The sequence below is a fragment of the Cygnus atratus genome, chromosome 16 (genome assembly GCF_013377495.2).
Source record: "Cygnus atratus isolate AKBS03 ecotype Queensland, Australia chromosome 16, CAtr_DNAZoo_HiC_assembly, whole genome shotgun sequence".
NCBI classification, from domain to species: domain Eukaryota; kingdom Metazoa; phylum Chordata; class Aves; order Anseriformes; family Anatidae; genus Cygnus; species Cygnus atratus.
The window spans coordinates 8057407-8075202 of record NC_066377.1 but is presented as its reverse complement, the minus strand read 5'-3'; the positions used below and the strand labels follow the sequence as shown (position 1 = coordinate 8075202).

The 17796-nt window shown below is 44.9% G+C and overlaps 1 protein-coding gene across 6 annotated transcripts in view; it reads right to left on the bottom strand.

Moving 5' to 3' along the window:
• Positions 1 to 17796, bottom strand: part of NFATC2 (nuclear factor of activated T cells 2) — a 99040-nt gene that overhangs the window by 19482 nt on the left and 61762 nt on the right. For all 6 annotated transcript variants that reach the window (XM_035548009.1, XM_035548011.2, XM_035548010.2 and 3 more), the window contains exons 8-9: positions 17015 to 17141; positions 14777 to 15472 (exon numbers count right to left, since the gene is read on the bottom strand). In XM_035548009.1, the coding sequence (XP_035403902.1) occupies positions 14777 to 15472; positions 17015 to 17141 (823 nt within the window). The remainder of the gene's footprint in view (positions 1 to 14776; positions 15473 to 17014; positions 17142 to 17796) is intronic.

Genomic DNA, 17796 nt, shown 5'->3' with positions numbered 1-17796 from the left:
AGCTCTGCAGGAAAGTCCATGTCCCAGCCAGCACCTTCCTCTCCTGGGGTCCTGGGGGCAGCCTCTTCATCACCCTAAGGGGAACGGTGCTCAACTCCACCATAACCACACAAGAGGAGAGCGAGGTGGTCAGGACCTACACAGTAGGTGTCTCCAGCAAATGACGTGGCAGAGAAAGTATTTCGGTTGCAGCCAACTGCATCTTGACCCCAATAGCTTCTGCTTTTTGTGAAAGTATCACAATGCCTACACCACGAAATGCAGCATAATAAATGCACTGCAGATTGATAAACTTTCAAACACTGTGGCATTGCTTGCAGGTTTTCTGATTCCTTTTTTTTTTTTTAATCCCATACTGTTATGAGTATAATCTATGTTATCTGTAAAAAGGCCATGATTCAGCAGCAGGACAGGTTATACGTGATGAATTTACCCAGCACACGTCCCTTCCAGTACTTCTCCCACGCCCATTGCAGTTGCCTGCTCTCTCCTGAGACCACAACAGTATCCTCATTTTTCCCCTGACCCCGGAGCAGACACCCCCTGCTACAGCCAGAGAATAGCAGGAGAGCGTGCAGAGTGCCTTGAAAGGGCAGGAGAGTGTGCAGAGACTTCCAAGGAATGAGCTTAGAATGGGGTGTGGGTTACACACGTGAAAACACCGTGATTAAGTAAAGTTAAGGGATGGGGCTTTATTATTGAAATAACTTTCATGTGACAGCTGAACCCCAAGTACCCAGTTTTTATCCACACAACTTTATTCTATACTAAGTCTCTCAGTGACATGGACGAAATCATCCTGCACTGAACAGTCAGGTAAACGCAACCCCTGCTAAATGTAGCCTGATCACATCATCGGCCCTTCCACGTCTTTCCCGTTCGTCCCAAGCAATGATGGAAACAAAGCGGGGTGATTACTAACCCCTGCTGATGAGATTTACCAAGTAAGCTCTAAGAGAAAGCATAAGCTGTACAAGTGCCTTTGTTGCAGGAGAGGCATTCAGAGGCGTGCTAGGCGGGTGCTCAGCACTATCCTGCAAACCAACAGGAGAAATGCTGGGAAAAGAGCAAACTTTGTTTTCCACGTGGCTGGAGAAGCAGTACCTGTGCATCCCTGGCAGGGGTAGGACAGCCCAGCAGGCAGGGATGTGCCCCCACAGCCCAGCCTCTGAGTGCCCTAAGTCCCAGGGGAAAAGGAGTAGACACAACCCTCTTTAGCGAATCCCTGCCTCCTGCAGATAAGCACATCATAGCAGAAGATAAACAAAGCTGAAAAGTAAATGCGTAAATATATAGTGTGGGCTGCTTGGAAGGTCACTAACCCAGAGGAGAAGGGATTACTTTAATTTCCCTTTTACCTGGAAACAAAAATAAACTGAGAAAACCAAATAACTTCAGCATCACTTTAAAGAGCTGGAAAAAAAACCCTCTCTGAGAAGGGGGACAGTCGAGAACGCCTCGCTGGACGCGTGCTCTTTGCCTTCCCCCATAAGCAGGACTTTGTGTGTCTTTCACCGAGGCTGGCCTGGATGCATGCACAGCGCGGGAGAGGCGGGCCGAGGAGTGAGAGGACGTGAAGTTTGCTGTGCTGTCCAGAAGATGAAAACACTAGTGCTGTTTATAGAGGGAAACCCAATTCGTCAGCCCAAATGAATTCCTGTGCTAATCCATGCAGGCTTCATGTTTTCCACCAGCCCCAGCCACTGTAAAGACTATCTTTAGGAGGCACAGTGTGTTTGGAAAGGAGCAGCTGGAAAGAGGGGACGTTTATGCCAGCTTGGAAGGCTTTCTGGTATGGAAAAAGAGGAATGCTCTCTTGGGTCTCCCCACAAAATTAAAGCATCTTCATCCAGAGCAAAACGATGCCAAGCACAACAAACAAAAGCGGCTTTCCCCAACTCTCCTGGGCAGCCTCGCTCCAGGGTTCACAATGGTTTCCATAGAACTTGTTTTGCTATCAAAACAAATTTGATCTATCCAGGCACGATGGCGCGCACTGTTTTCTGAAGAAAAGAAAATTAATTTTCTCACTTCTTTGTCAGCCAGAGAATTTTTGTCCAGGTGCCACAGACAGGGACTCCCCAGATAACTGGTGCATCTGCCGGTCAGCTGAAGGCAGTGTGCATCTCAAAAAGAAAAAAAACCTCGAGAGGTTTTGGTCCGTGTACACGGCATGACGGAGCTCCCTTCGCTGCAGAGGCAGGGGCAGAGCCGGGCCCTGGCTAATTGCTCTCGTTCCTTGGCCTGGGAGGCAGCCCGAGCAGAGCGTGGCTGTATGGCAACGCGTGCTTCCTGTAATAAACCAGCCATCAACTGCGTGCATCTCTCATTGCATTCACGGGAGGAAATGAATGTCTTGTTCTATTGACCACAGTCTGTTGAAATGCTTGTAAATATTACAGTCTAACTGTGATTAAGGGCTAGATTGCTCGCATGGCCGGGGTACGCGGCCCCTCGAGAGCTGCGCTGGAATGTCACATGCAGGAAAGGCTCCTTCCAGCCCTCCTGCACGGACACTCACGCTCAGCAGTGGTTTCTGAAAAGCAGAGATGATTTTCTGCACGACAGACTAGGCTGGAGGAGCGCTAAAAGCTACATCTACACCAAGACCATTAGCAGAACCGCCTGAATTTTGGGTAAGTCTTAATCTTGATCTGAAACTTGCACTAGTCTGGAAGTTGGGAAGAGCTATGAAATGTCAACAAGTGTAAAACAAAGCTCCAGAAGTAGTAATTTTAAAAACTGACATAACAATCATTTTGTGGGCTTTTTATTTTAATAATAACCTATAAAAATTATATGGAAGAAAAAGTGTATTGAAATCCATGGTATTTTTTAAAAGAAAATGTCTGTAGAAGCTACTTGAAGACATGAGGCTGCAGGAAGACCTTAGGAGAGGCCCAAGGCAGCCCACCTAGCCGAAAATCTTCCCCCAGAGTTTGTCCGCTGGTAATCAGTACCCTGGTGTGCTTTCCAAGGAAGAAAACAGCACCGCACTCAAAGCAAATGTATGTGTGCATTTCCTTGTGCACAAGGAAAATTGAAATGATTTTAAAGAAAAAAGATGCACAAACCAGAAGATAACTAAAAAACTACAAATCTTTAAAGTTCTGCTCTGATTTGCCTCAGTCCTCTGATTTCAGCCAAGCCAGTTTGCTCCCCAGACCTGCCCTGAGTGGTCAGTGCTCACGTTCACAGACTATTTCCAGCCTTTTGCAAGCACCAGTTTGTACAAATTTACAATTACTTCATATCCAAGGACTTGAACCAGGGGACTCCTCAAAGCCATACAGACAACTTCCTAGGTTGGCGACCACTTACCTACAGAAATGCTGGGCCTTATTTTGGGGTTTTGGCTGACCTGTGAATTGGGTGCTGTGCCCCACGTGCCCCTTCCCCTGCAAGCAGAGGCTGAAGGTGCTGCCCGTGGGCAGTCTGGATGCAGAGAGCTGCACAGAGCGTCTGATTTCAGGAGCCCTCCAACACCAGGACCTTCACAGACACCTCCGGAGAAGCGCCCTGCTGCCTCCGGGTAGGAGCTGGAATCCCAGAGGGGGCTGGTGAGTACCTGGCCCGAGCACCGGGAGGTGTCTGACCATAAAGCAAGGCAGTGCCTGGCACATCACTTGGCTTCCTCTGGCCTTGTGGCTCCCGAGGCTCCCGGAGCTGAGCTCTTACAAAATAACCGATGCCGCGTTGCTCATAATGCCAGCCATTTCACCCAGGGAGGTTTAACTGTCACAATACTTTCACCACCGACTCCCATACTTCTGAAGTGGCTCCCCCTTCATTTAGTCATTCTCACTCTTTCCAAAGAAACTTAGAAACCACCTAAATAAACCAGCACCAATTGAGACACTGCAAATGTCATAAGAGTCATTCATGTGTCTCACTATTTGTCCTACATTTGACTCGATTCATTCACGAATGATGAAGTCATTCATCATTAAGAAACCAAACCAAACCACACCACAATTTGGGAATCTTTGACTAGGCTCCCCTGGCAGAGAAGATCAGAGGGGATGATTGCAAACTCACACTCCTCTAATTTACTGCTTCTTTCGCCCTGGTCCAAATTATTCTTTGCGCGTTAAAAGTGAAGGTTCAGAGTCCCTGCACAAAGGAAGAGCAAGCATAAGCACTGGAAAAGGACTAAATGATGCTGTCACTTTGCTGTGATATCACCTGGTTATTTCTGCACGGCCTCGAGGTTTTCTGGTCAAGCAGTGCACCCTGGTGCACAAACAGGGCTGGCATGTCTGTGCTGCCAGTGCCCCCCCACCAGCCAGGAGTCAAGGCATGGCCAACACAGGCAGCTGGATGGCAGCACAGCACGGCCCGCTCTGACCTTTACTTTGACACCTGACAATTATCCACGTGGAAAAACTCTCCCTCAGATGCAAACGTATCCCTCCAGCGTCCATGGGCAAAAGTCAATAAGTTTTCTCACTAAATCTAGTTCAATTACGATTTCACTCTAAAGAAATCATGTTTGTTCAGCTAGCTGTGGGCAGAGTTTAGTCTGTATTTTGGAATGCAAACAGACTCCAAATTAAAAACCCACAAAAGGACATGGCATGATTAAAATGGGAACTGCGTGGATTAGGAGAACCTGCAGGAAGATGAAGAGTGTTAGGCCAGCTTCTCACTTAGCGAGTTAGTGTTGCTCTGCTGAGTCACATGGGCATCACCCTTGAAGTCCTTTGATCCTCAGTGCTCTTACTCCAGGTTAGAGTAGCTGAAGATTTAACTCTTCTGTATCTCACAAAATCCACTGGCTAAATCTAACCCAGGTTCAAAGTCAACGTTATCAGGCCATTAGTCACGTGAATAGAGAGCTCAGATATTTAATTGCCGAACAGAATGTAGTCTTCGTAGCAGACGTGCACCTAAACTGGAGAACAGGAAAGCTTCCAAAGTCGGGAGTACTTGGATTTAGGGTTTTTGCACAGACCCCTTTCAGAGAGAGGATCCATCTGTGAAATTCACAGCTGGATGTACGCCCAGATTTCTGTGCTTGCAAAATTGAAGCATGGGGACTTGGAGTGATGACTCAGACACAACTGCATTGTTTATGCATTTTAGCTTGGCTTTTACCTTCCTCTGTTTTCTTCTTGGTAAACACGGAGAAAGAGTGTGAAAGTTAGCAGCTGGATGGAAATTCAAATTAGAAGCTAATATGCTGGGAAGGGAGTTTCATGGTCTTCACAAATTTGCTTTGCTCCCCTATCTCTGCCTCGCCTGCTGGCAGGACTACAGATGTGCTGCTTGTTTTTCAAATCACAGAAGTAGAAATGACCTATTAGGTCATTTAGTACCTCTCATAGCCAATGCAGAATTGTCTTCTTGTGCATTTGTCCAGTCTGCTTTTAAAATTCCTCTAAAAACACACTGCATCCAAATTACAGCAGAGAAATCTCTTGGAACTGGTGAGTAAGCAGCACTATAAAATGATCTGCGAGTATAAGGCCATAGCAGCTTCTGCTGGGCAGAAAAGCTCTCACTAATTAGAGCTAAATTAGCTCTCATTATTTAGAGCTCTTGTAAGAATATTGTGTTTCATGGGAAATTCAGATGATTTATCCTCTTTTTTTAAGTGCTCAGGGATTTATAAATAATCAGTATTGTATTTTTTAAGAAATAAAGTATGAAAACCAGGTGGAAAAAAAAGAAAATTTTAAATTAACCACCTATAGGACTTCATTCTTGTGTGAAAAAAAATCTATATGGACCAGAAGCCCCACACCAGCTATCCACGCTGCCTGGCAGTACTCAGCTGGAAGGGTTCTGTTTGTGTGAATAACGCTGCGAATCCAGCTATTCTTCTGTAGCTTTAGACTTTATAACTGGCTTTCAGCTTGCACCATAAATAGCCTGTATATCTTTAAGATGCTTAATTTTGCCAGGCATCTTATTTCACAATAGTTAAACGCGCAGATGTTGTCCAAATTTTTCAAAGCAGCAGGGCTCTTTGCAGCTGCTTGCAAGATTTCAGAAGTGCAGTTTGAAGATGGCTTGAGCTGCCTTTTCACTCGCCCTCTCAGCGGGAGCAGAATCCTCCCATTATACTGTGCTGGAAGGGGAGAAAACTTCCTTCTCCTACCTTTGCACATTCTTAACATGAACTCAATTTGTAACAAATGAAACTGCAAAGAGCAGCAATGCCAAATGCAGGCGCTCAGGGCTCATGAGTCAGGCACCTAATAACCATGAGATTGGTTTTAAAAGCAGGCAATCACCCCCCCCGCCCCCAAAATTGCATCATTTTTGCATGCCTGGGTTTTGAAAGATCAAAACACTGAGGCTCCTAATTTTAATGTTTTATATTTTCTTGGCTTAGATTTGAAAAGATCACTAAGAGCAAAAACCTCTCATATTTTGCTGCAGTCACCTGCACAGGGACTTTAAATCACTAAGAATATTCCAAGGCTCACAATGAAATTGCAAAGAATGAGCAAAATCTTTGAGCTGCCATGTAGATGCAAGCCTGTTCACATGTATATGCAGTTACATAGTACTAATTTTAAAGGGGAGATAACAAGATAAACCATGAGGACAAGTACACACCTAGCTGCTAGTTTAGCTCTCAGGGAGGGCACAGCTCCCCCCCGCAGCGCATCTTTTTAATAAACGAATCCAGCACGTTGCATCATCTTTGCTGGGAGTTACCAACATCAGGATTCATTTTGAGGTGGTAAAGGCACAAAGCTGAGCTGGTGCAATTACTGCCCATGTTGCGTATGCGAATCCATTGGGTTATGTAGGCTGCAGCTACCCCTACAAGCTCAGCCAGCTGAGCGGCACTGGTGCTGCCGGTGAAGCCCTCCCCATGCGGATGTACAAAAGGCTTTCAGTGGAGCAGCTGGTGGTGGTTCCCTGCCTTGGCACCAGCTGTGCTGATCCCAGCGCTTTTACACCAACGGAGCTGTGTCTATACAAGGGCTCATACCATAATAGCTGTGTTAGCAAAAGAAAAAAAATCAACCACCTTAACCAGCATAGTTCTGTGGTAAGCTGCCTAAGTGTAAATCAAGCCTTGTTAAAGGCTTCCAGAAAGCACTCCTCTAGTTCAAGGCAAAACGGTGAATTCAGCTCTAGGAGTTAACCCCCTTTCCTGCTTTTGCACACTTTTCTTATGAAAGTGCTATCTGCACATTTCTTGCGTCTCATTTCCAAAGGCCCATTTAAAAATAATATTGTCAAAACAGTCATGACTTTGCCTGAACTAAAAGACTTTCTGTGTAGAGCCCTCAGTGTCACCCCTAGCTGACAGGAAGACCACTGATTCATTTTTCTTACACCCTGTATTTGCTCGTGTGACAGCTTTGCTCTTTCTCCAAGCTTTGCCCTAAGAAATGAGGGTGTTTCTAACAGCCACACCTGTTCTCAGTGACAGGTAACGTACTGCTTGCCAGCAGTCACTCATTCACTTCTAGAAAGCGGATAGCACACTTTGATATACACGGTATGAAAAGAGTGAGTCTGATGGAAAGACAGAAAAAGGAGCGAGTAGCTCTGCCGTGCCTCCCGTCGGTACCTCAGTGCTTTCACAGCCTGGGGGGCATTTCCAGGCAATGGCCCCAAGGTGCTGTTGGTACCCCCACATCTGCAGGAAGGACGTGGCTGGGGGACCTGGCAGCGTAGGATGCTCGAGGCTAGTTTGGTTTTAGCAGCGCCATTCTGCATCACCTTGGGCAACTCAGCAGCTCCATGCCCCCGCTTTGTCCAACTTGTAAGAGCTGGGGGAAAGCCTTGCCTGCTTCCTTCTGCTGTGGAATTGTTTTAATTCATTACTGTTCCTCTGCACTGAACGAACAGTGTCACTGGACTGAAAAATGTTATTGTTGTTATCCCTTTAAACTGAAAGTGGATTGAAGGAATAAAAGTAGATGTATGGTCTGTTTTGGCAGATGTCTTCCAACAGATGGGTGTCTATGGTCGTCTTTATAAGAGCTGTCTGCTGTCTGTGATTCAGACCGTCTAAGGAATGCCATGAGCGTGGAGTAAATGGACAGCAAGTCTGGGAAAGGACTTTATTGTGGTTTAGAAGCTTTCAATTCCCAACTGCATGAACAAGTTCTTTTTTTCAAGTAATTCTGCCAGTATTTCAAAACTATCATTGAAAATTGCTTGATGCCTTCTGAAAACTAAGTGCTTTCTGCTGATAACAGTCCGCTGTTTAAGTCTTCAAACGGTGGCATGCCTTCCACCAGCAAATCGCCAGGATTGGGCTTTATTGTCTTGGTGCATGGGTTGCTGGTGGGACCCTGCCCACTGAGGCACGGAGCAAGCTTTCACGTACCCATCCTGCACTGTCAGTTCTTGGCGGCGGTGCCTGTGGTCTCCTAATGGAGTCTGCATGTTCTTTTGAACAGGAAACGCTTTGTAACACAACTTGCCTGTGGGCACTTACTGCACCAATTAAAGATTCCTGAGCTCGAGAACAAAGAGGTGCCAGTGGAACTATGGTTTTAATCACTTGATTCATTTTCTTCCTTCCTCCACTGCTGATTTTAGATGTATGTGTTGTTTTTTTTTTCTCACTTTTCTTTGTTTTGCATGTTTTTAGGTGGCAGGACAGCCACTCAGAACTACTGGGAAAAGAGCGTTTTTGAAAAAGGGCTGAATTTTCAAATAGTGAATTATTTCTAGAGGTGAAGAGCAACATCAGATGCCTGTCTGCCATAACAACACTAATACTTAGCTCTTATTCAAGTATGCAGCCATTTCTTTTCTTCCTGAGAGTCCATGTGAGTTTTAGTAACATGAATTAATTAAATGCTTAACTGTACTAGAAGAAAGGATAACAAGATTCATTTTATTAATGGTAAACTGAGGTACAGAGAAGTAAAATATGTTGCGAAAGACCATGCTCAGACACAACCCAGGAGACCTGCCTCTTGATAGAAAGATCCTTCTACTTCCCAACAGCAGACCACGGGCTCTGGGGAGCAGAGCCACCTTTTTGTTCTTTTTTCACATCACATCTAGCAAAAGCAAGACTCTGGAACACGAATGAGGGACTTGGGTCCTAACACAAGCATACAATAACAGTGATCCAGACATAAAGCATGTAGTGTACCCAAGGAGTGGCATCAAGTCCCAGCAGAGAACAGAAAATCTGGAATAAAGTGAGTCAGAGCATCAGGAATGAGTCTGATGAATACCCTGATTTGCTAGAGTGCTTGAGCAAAACACGGTGGAGAACGTACATGCTTCACTCTTAGTCAAACCCTGTCTGAGCAGAAATGACCACACCTTCTATGAAAAGTAGTTCTAATTAAAAACAGAGCGTGCCTTTTTTTGATGCAAACTGTTGCCCTTACTGAACGACAGCCCATTTGCAACATGCAAATTCCCTCCTGTCTAAAGCACCAGGAAACAGGAACATTTCCCCCCTGCCCTGGATTGCTCTTCTCCTCTGTGCATTTGATGAGCGTAGATGCACGATGTGGACAAATATAAATCAAACTACAACGTGTTCCCACAGCCACCATCTTCTGTGCTTCCTGGCCAGGAGATCAATACAGTGCTACAAGAGAAAGGCAGCTTCTCTGCAGCTGGCCGGATCCCTGCCCTCTGTTAGTGCTGCTCCGCTGCTCAATAATGCACGGAGGGTGTAAATTGCCTTCACCTTGCAGCTGAGGTTCCCCCTGCACAGGGAAATCCCCAGCTGGCACCAAGCTGAGAGGGTTGGTGGCTCTGTGCCACCCTCGCCATGCAGGGACTGGGGAGGAGGGTGAGGATGCTCGTGCCATGCTGCTGCCTGAGCTGAAACCCCAAAAGACTTCTGGCTTTGAGGTGAGGACGGTGCCCTGCAGACAGTGGCAGAGCATCCTCCTTCCCCCAGCCTGTGCTCACCCTCTCCTCTCATCCACACACGTGTCAGTGGATGCAGGCTCCTGAGGCACATGTGGGACCAGCGCAGATGCAGAGTAGGCAGCGAGAGACCAGTGCTGGCAGGAAGGAGGTCAGAGCCTGGCTGCTGCTTATGCAGGGCTGACACAGTAGCTTTGCTTCCCCAGGGGAGCTGGGGTTTCCTGGAGGTGCTCAGCCCTGGGCCTGACAGCTATGTGGCTACAGAGAGAAAAGCTGCTCGGAAAAGGTTTTTCCTGTCCACGGAGGAAAGAAGAGATTTGCATTTGATTTCATGCCACTGTGGGTTCAGACTGCACATTTTCTTGCAGTTGAATGAAAGAAAGAACACAAAAAGAAAAAGGAGAGAGCTGGCACATTCCGAGTAAGGGCAATGGTTACTGAGGTGGCGAGCAGAACTCCCAAACTGACAGGTTGCTTGTAGTGAAGGTGATTGAAAGTGCCGGGTGATTTACAGGCACCACACTGCACACACTGCAAATTCATTTTCTGAAGAACTATCTGCCGCATCTGAAATTTTCTGTGAAATACATGAATTCACTCTAAAGCATCTCTGCTGATCAGCAGTCTGATTAACCACTACACAGCCATCTGCCTTGCTTCTCTCCTCCCCATTAAAGATTACTGGTGCACCAAAAATAATTTAGAGATCCTGTATCAAACAGACAGTTCTGAGTGTCAGATGTGGTTAGATAGTTATCATTTGAATAATGACAATCGTTTTTCTTTGTAAAGTAAAAAGCGCACAACATGACAGCCGAACCTAAAGGAAGGACTAAATCTCAGGCAGGCAAGTTGGTAACATGCAAGACAACAGCTACACGTCCGTTTATTTGTATGGGAAGACCCAACCCCATGCTTTACACTGAACCTCTACGAGGCACTTGTAGATCGTGTCGCATCTGAGAGCTTTGTCTGCGATGCATTTCCCCTCCTATTGCTCTTGTCACACGATCGCTGTCTCTCTGTGTCTCAGATGGGAACTGCAGCACACGGCGGCTGAGCAGCTGCCCCAGGCTGTGCAGCAAACCCCTGGCTCTGCAGCAAACCCCTGGCTCTGCAGCAGGGGCACAGGGCACGGCCGCAGCCCCCAGCCCCGGTCACCCTCGCTCTCCATCCTGCCCCTACAGAAGTCAGCACCGATGGATTTTGGGTGGTGTTGGAAATAATTATTTTTTTTTACAGGACTTTTGCTTTAAATAGCTAAGCCGATTGTTCTGAACGTCCCGGAAGAACGCAGCTCTACTTGTTAAGGTTTTGTGCTTGGTGGTGTAGCGTTTACCACTGTGGCTGGCTTTGGTTATGAACAATATGAAAATGAGGCCTCATCTGAAACATGCTGAGCACTCGCTTTTCCTACGGTATTCACTTGCATTTGAACTAACTAATCGCTTCTTGCCAGCATTACCTGTTGAGTCCTGAGGGTTTTCCTGACCATGGCTTATCCTCTCTCCCAAAATATTTCCAACAGCAATGGGCCTCTGAAGCAGAAGTGTGCAATAAATGCTTCTCTGCCAATCTTTCATGCGTAGTCCTTTCCTCTGGGGATCCCTGTTCACTTTTTCATATCAAAAAGTTACAGATCTATCTATCTATGTATTGTTTGTTGGACAGAGAAATGGTGCATGGAGGAATATGTATATGGAGATACACATATGGGAGGCAACATCCAACCTGCATCAGTCTCCCTGCTGGCTGCTTTTCCAAACCCAGCCTCTGGGACTCTAGAGCTCCAGCCTTCCTTCCAGCAACCACACACTTTGCCATTTGGCCTTGCAGGGGAAAGGTGAGAAATTGCGAGTGGGCTGCATAGGCTGGGCAGGGCACCTGCTGCCCTAAGGAAGCACAGGTAAGAGGAGAAAAGGACAAAGGTCTCCTTCAAACAAAGCATATCACAGATCTCCACATCTGCAGTATGGTCAGAAATGTGTTACAGACACGCTAAAGTTGTCATGAAGGTAGCCAGTATGGCTGGCACCAGTTATGCAGCTGCTATGCGCAGAGCTCCTTGCACACAGCACAACCAACCGGAGAAGACAGGCCAACGTTTGCCATCAACTGCCTTAAGGTCCTCGCTGTTTCAGCTGTGCTACTCAACCTGCAGAGCTTACAGCCTCGAGAGCTACGGTCACATGTTTGGCAGTAATCCTCCTGTGGAGGTGGAACTGGCTGTTATCTTTACACGGCAGGATGTAAAGAGAGATTAGGCGTGCTAAGCCCCGAATCTTATGTGCCCCGTGGAGCAGTGAAGACTCTGAGAAAAGAACAAACCATGGGCTCAGAAAGAAGGCTAAATACCTTTTTTTTTTCAGCAGCAGCAGAGAAGAAAATAGTGAAGGGTCCTGCCAGCAATGGCAGTTGGAAGAAGTAAATAGAAACAGTAATTGTGTTATCTATGAGATGTTATTCTTGGTCACTTCCAGGAGAGCTCAAACAATGGGACACTGTACCCTCTGTGAGAGGGAACAGCTCCAGCAATGAGGAACTGAGGGAGCAGGGCTCGTCCCAGGTCACACAAGAAGTTCATGGCAGAGCTGAGAATAGAAGCAAAGCCCAGAACACCAGGGCTGTGCGCTAACCACGAAGGCAAAGGATGAGAGCTGAGAAGAGGAGGTCAGAACTACAGAGAGGGTCGAAAGCTGGACTGTCAGCAGAAATATGGAGAAAGAAGAACAAAGATGAGGGAGGAGGAAGATGGGGGAAGGGAAGAGGAGAGAAGGGAAGCGAGAGACACCAAAACAGCCATTGCCTAAGAGTCTGTACACCAGTGGCACTGCAGCGCACTCATGCCAAGCCTAGCTGGGGAACCATCATCTCAGCATCTATCCATGAAAAATCACAGCAAGGCCTAACAGCTCACTTTATCTCAGAATAGCTTTCTGGATAAAAGGGATTTGAGGGTAAAGCCTCCATAATCCTTTGGGTTTGGTTTCTTTTAATACTATAAAGCACAAAAATAAACTTTCTAGTTAGGAAAAATATGGCTTTTGTTATGTTCTGAGTCATTTTCCCCCAGCAGCAAACAGAGTGGCTTTTCAATTTAAGCCTTGAACATTTCAGAATCAAATGTTTTGCAAAGTCCTAAAGTAAATCACAGTTTTCCGAGTCAGACGTCTAACTAATGTAAACTCACTGAGGTCAGTACGGAGGCTGTATGTAACCAAACTCACCTTGCTCGACTTGAGTGGCAGAATTGATAAATTAATCTCTAGTCTGAAATCAGTTCGGAATGACCCAGTCAGCCAAGCAGAAGCCTGGAACTTCATTTCTAACTTGCTGCTATTCTGCCTAATGGCTTCTCTTAGCAGAGGTCAAGCACATCCCTTGTGAGCCATGCTCTATTTACATGTTTCTGGCCTGATTCAAAACCCATTGAAATTAATTTCGCAGTCCATTTTGGGAGTTCATTTAAGTGGACTTTGGCTCTACTCTAAAGTCTGCTAGCTTTAACTTCAAGTTTCATTCTTTTTATTTCTTTTACAAGGTTTGTACCGAGTATTTCTAGAGATGTGGAAGAAGCTCTCAGTTTCTCATATTAAAAGTACCTCAGAACAGAGAGTTCAGTTTTATCATCAGAAAGATTATCTTGCTTTCTTATCATGCCCCATTCCCTGAACGGGAAGTGGATTTTTCTTAGCTGTTTTCTTGCAGATCTAGCAAATCTCCTAAATCAAATTCACAGTTAAAGCCCAATTCAACACTTCTCTTCAGACAAAGATACTAGTAAAAACTCTCCAGATTTTACAGTCATGGCACCCAAAATGTATCACCTGCATTTCAAACAGAGAGAAACAGACTCGACTGCTCGACTAACGGGCTCTACTCTGCCCACAAAAGCAGCAAGGAAGACTGTAGATGATACAACCACAGAGCACTCAGTACCTGAATCTAAGAAAATAAAACTTCCACAGGCACAATTTCACAACTCTAGGTAGGTAACTGCAGGAAAAATCTCAGACTACTGGGTGCTTGCAAACCACAAAACTGTGCACATTCACAGGATCAAATCATGCATGCAGTTACCTAGACTGTAAGGACAGGAGCAGTGAATATATGTGAAAGTCAGGTCTGTATGCTATGAGTAAGAGCATCATATATTTGCAGCAATATATCCAGCAACCGCACTCTGCTCCACTAAAATCAATGTAGGTTTTGCTACTCGCCTTTATGATTGCAGCAGCCAGCTGCAAATACTAACTTTGCATTGATTTCCTCTTGCAAGGAACAGTGACACTACTTTAATGAAAGAACCAATCAACCAGTTTGCCAATAGCTGCCTACCTAAGAATAAGCAGGATATGTTCAAAGCTTTACTCTAACTTATATTCATTCCTAAAGTCTAAATCTGCTGGGCTCACCACAAAGAAACAGCATTGTTTTACTTATCAATGTCCTACTGTTCATCTAGAACATCTGCAATAGTTTTGCCTGCAGCACTACCCCATTCATTACAGGCCTTGATAGACTCTTCAATGGGCTTTTTTTGGTACGAAATGTACAAAAGCGTTTTACAGAGTGTACTTTGCCCTGGTATGAATAATAAAAAATAATTTAAAAGTGCATTTTGTTTCAGTTTCTCCATTTTCCAAACTAATGCTTGGCAAAGGGAAACAAAATGGCAACAGCTTGAAACCTGACAGCTCACTCCATGTCACAAAGCAAGACAGACGGTTTCTGCAGAACACTCTGTTTTTTGCTCATTTGCCAGAGTCCATTGCCATCTACCAAAAATGCAACTGATGAAAGACCAAAACTTACTTTTATGAGCAAACAGCAAATACACATCAAAAGGAGGCCACGTTGTTTTTGTGACAAGGAACAGGTGGGATCTCTAAGTCATGAACTTTCCCCCTCCCTCCAATGAACCAATGAACCCGTAAAAGAGATGAGCAGTGCTTACCGTCGTCCAGATATGCTTGGTCCAGGTTCTGTTCCTGTTTAATAGTGACTCCAGCTGGTAATACTTCTTTCTGGTCGCTGACTGGTGGTCCATTTTTTGCTGCTCGTTGGCCTGAAGCTGTCTGCTGCTGGATCACAGTAGGATATGAACTCGGACTTAACCTTTGTGCTTGACTAACTTGGGGCTGGCTGGGTCTTGCAACATTGGATGTGAAATTTTCACAGCACATGATGTGCTGAAATTCTTGGTGACTTCCACACCTCAGCTGCTGGTTGGTTGGAGAATAGTGAATCACTGGAGAAGACTGCTGGTTGCCTGGAGAGTGGTGGAGCACTGCTGAAGTTTGGCCTGGAGAACCAGCATGCACCAGCACTGACCTATGGGCATCTGAAATAGCAACTGGTGTAGCCATCAAACTGGATTGCTGGTAGCCCAGTTGGCTTGGGCTAAGGCTCTTGCTTCTTTGGTATATTACAGCAGCCGGATTCTGCTGATGGTATCGCGAATCAGGAGAAGAAAGGCCTGAGCGCAACTGCTGGCAGGGAGCCATAGTGGCCACAAGACAGGAAGGGGATTCGGTGACCATTGTGTGCTGTGAATAGTATGGCTGTGTTACTGTTCCCAGACCACTGTGTACTGTATTGCAGATTAAGGCTGGATCATAGTCATCAATGGGCTCTGTTTTGATTGATGGTACTAGAACAAAGCATGCAAAGGATGTTATTTGTAACAGGCTGATGAGGAACAGAGAGGTTTTCCTTGGAGTAATAAGAGACTTAAGCCATTTACAAGATTTGCATGTGCGAGCCCGTATCTCACAGGCATTGAGCTTAATAAATATGCAATCAAGGGAAGCTTTCTCTTGAAAGCGCTTTGTACTAAGATATTCCTGAAAATCTTTAATCAACTATTTAACCACAAATTTCTGAAATTTGAAAAGTACAATATTTTAGCTCATATATTAACTCATTGAAGGGCCATTCTGGAACATATGCAAAATAACAAGCCCATAGATAAGTGTTTCTTGTAGTACTTGCATCTCAAAGCAAGACTGAGTAAATAGAAATCCTATGACGTCAACAACTGCTAATTTTTCTGTCAAACATTTAGCTAGTGACCAAAAGCAGAATTTAATTATTTTAGGGCTTTCTTTTAGTTCCTTTGTTACATGTAACTTCCCCAGCACTGAGAGCTGAAGACCTTTCTGACACCATCATTTAAAAGACTGTGATTTACTACAAGTTGTATAAATCTTGGTGTGGATAAACAATGGTCCTCTAAAGACAAATTCTGACATTTCTCATGCTTATTCTGTCAAATCTTCATCAAAATTTGATACAGAAATACCGCGCAATGGAAACTATATAATGGTCATGCAACAGGGTTATTTTGGGGAAGTATAAGGTTTTCTACTCTGAAGTGGTCTATTTCAGAGATTGTATTGAAATAGTATTGTACTTCTCAATACTGTTCTCCTATTCTATAGGAGAACAATTTAGCAACTATATGAAACCTTTATATCAGTGATGTCCTAATACAGTTCTTAAATTCGGGGAGAGGAGCAAAAATTTTTAGGCTAGAGGAGGCTGAAATAAGAACCAGAATGAATGTTTGCCTGTCCTTAGAAACCAGCCAAATTAAGACATCAATTTAAAGCTTGCAAAAAATCTGGTACTATTATTTTATGCTTTCTGGTTTCCACAAGCACAATACTCCAATTTTCTCACAATATTTTTATCCCAGCCAAAGCTGAGAAATTCTGGGAATCTCATTAGTAATCCTGTTGCGTTTATTGTGAGATTGCTCACCAGTTCCCAAGAGGAAGAACATCAGAAAAGCATTCATATTTTTCTCAACCAGCCTCATTCTGAAGAATATATATTGCTCTTCTTCCTCCACACCAAGCCCTTGTTACATTTTCCCAGATCTGATGTTATCTTACTGTCGTACAGGTCAACTGTGTACTGCTCCCACTGAAGTTGCTGGCAAACTGCCATCAAGTGAATAAGGCAGAATCAGCTCATTGCCAAGATAACTGTCCCCTTACATTTATGGGAAATTCCTGATCCTAAATCACATGCACCCTTTAAACCAAACAGTAGCTGATGCTTAGCTGCACTCAGCTGATTAAAACAGTAACATTTAGATCCTCAGATAATGGCAACAAAACAACATAGCAGAAAATAAAATCTTGCTCATGAGAACAAGGCAACCACTTGCTCTGTCCTTGACAATTACCTGGGTGATAGGTAAAATGCTGGGGCTGGCTTCTTTTTCTTTTACCATTGATGACATAGAAATTCACCTTCACAGGTGTGCGAATGTGCTTGTTCCGGTACTCTGGTATTTCTACAAAAAGCATGCTCTGAAACAATGAAAGGTGACAGTACAGAGTTAGTAACTGAGGCTGACAGCAGATTGTTGGGTATGTCTCTCACATTGCATGTCCAGAGATAAAGGAAGGTAAACCTTCCAATTCATCCCTATAAAGAAGGGTATGTGAGGAAGAAAGGAAAAAAGGGCAGATGGTGAAAAACTGCAAGATTTTTGGCATTATGGTTTCTATGTACTGTATCCTCTGTGGTACTTGATGTTGTCCTGAACTTGGAGAGAGAAGTCTCAGCTACAAATAAAACACACAGAATGGTGGTAAATACAGCAGTGCTGTTAGCCATTCTGTGCTTGATAAACAAGTATTGCTGGCAAACTCCCATCAAGTGAATGAAGCGGGATCAGCCCATTGCCAAGACAACTGTCCCCTTAAATTTATGGGAAATGCAACAAAATATTTCCTTATGGCAAATGCAACAAATATTGCAGATTTCCCTCCATGTGTTAGAATAAACTAGATTATTCTATAGGCTTCTTACTTATAGACAGCCGGATCCTGCTTCCATGGAAATTAACAGCGTCTCATTCTCTTCCGCAAGGACAGGCATGGCCCATGGCAATGCAAGTGCTAGCTCCTAAATGCACTGAACAACTACAGTAAGGTCCCATTACGCAAAGTGAACAATGAG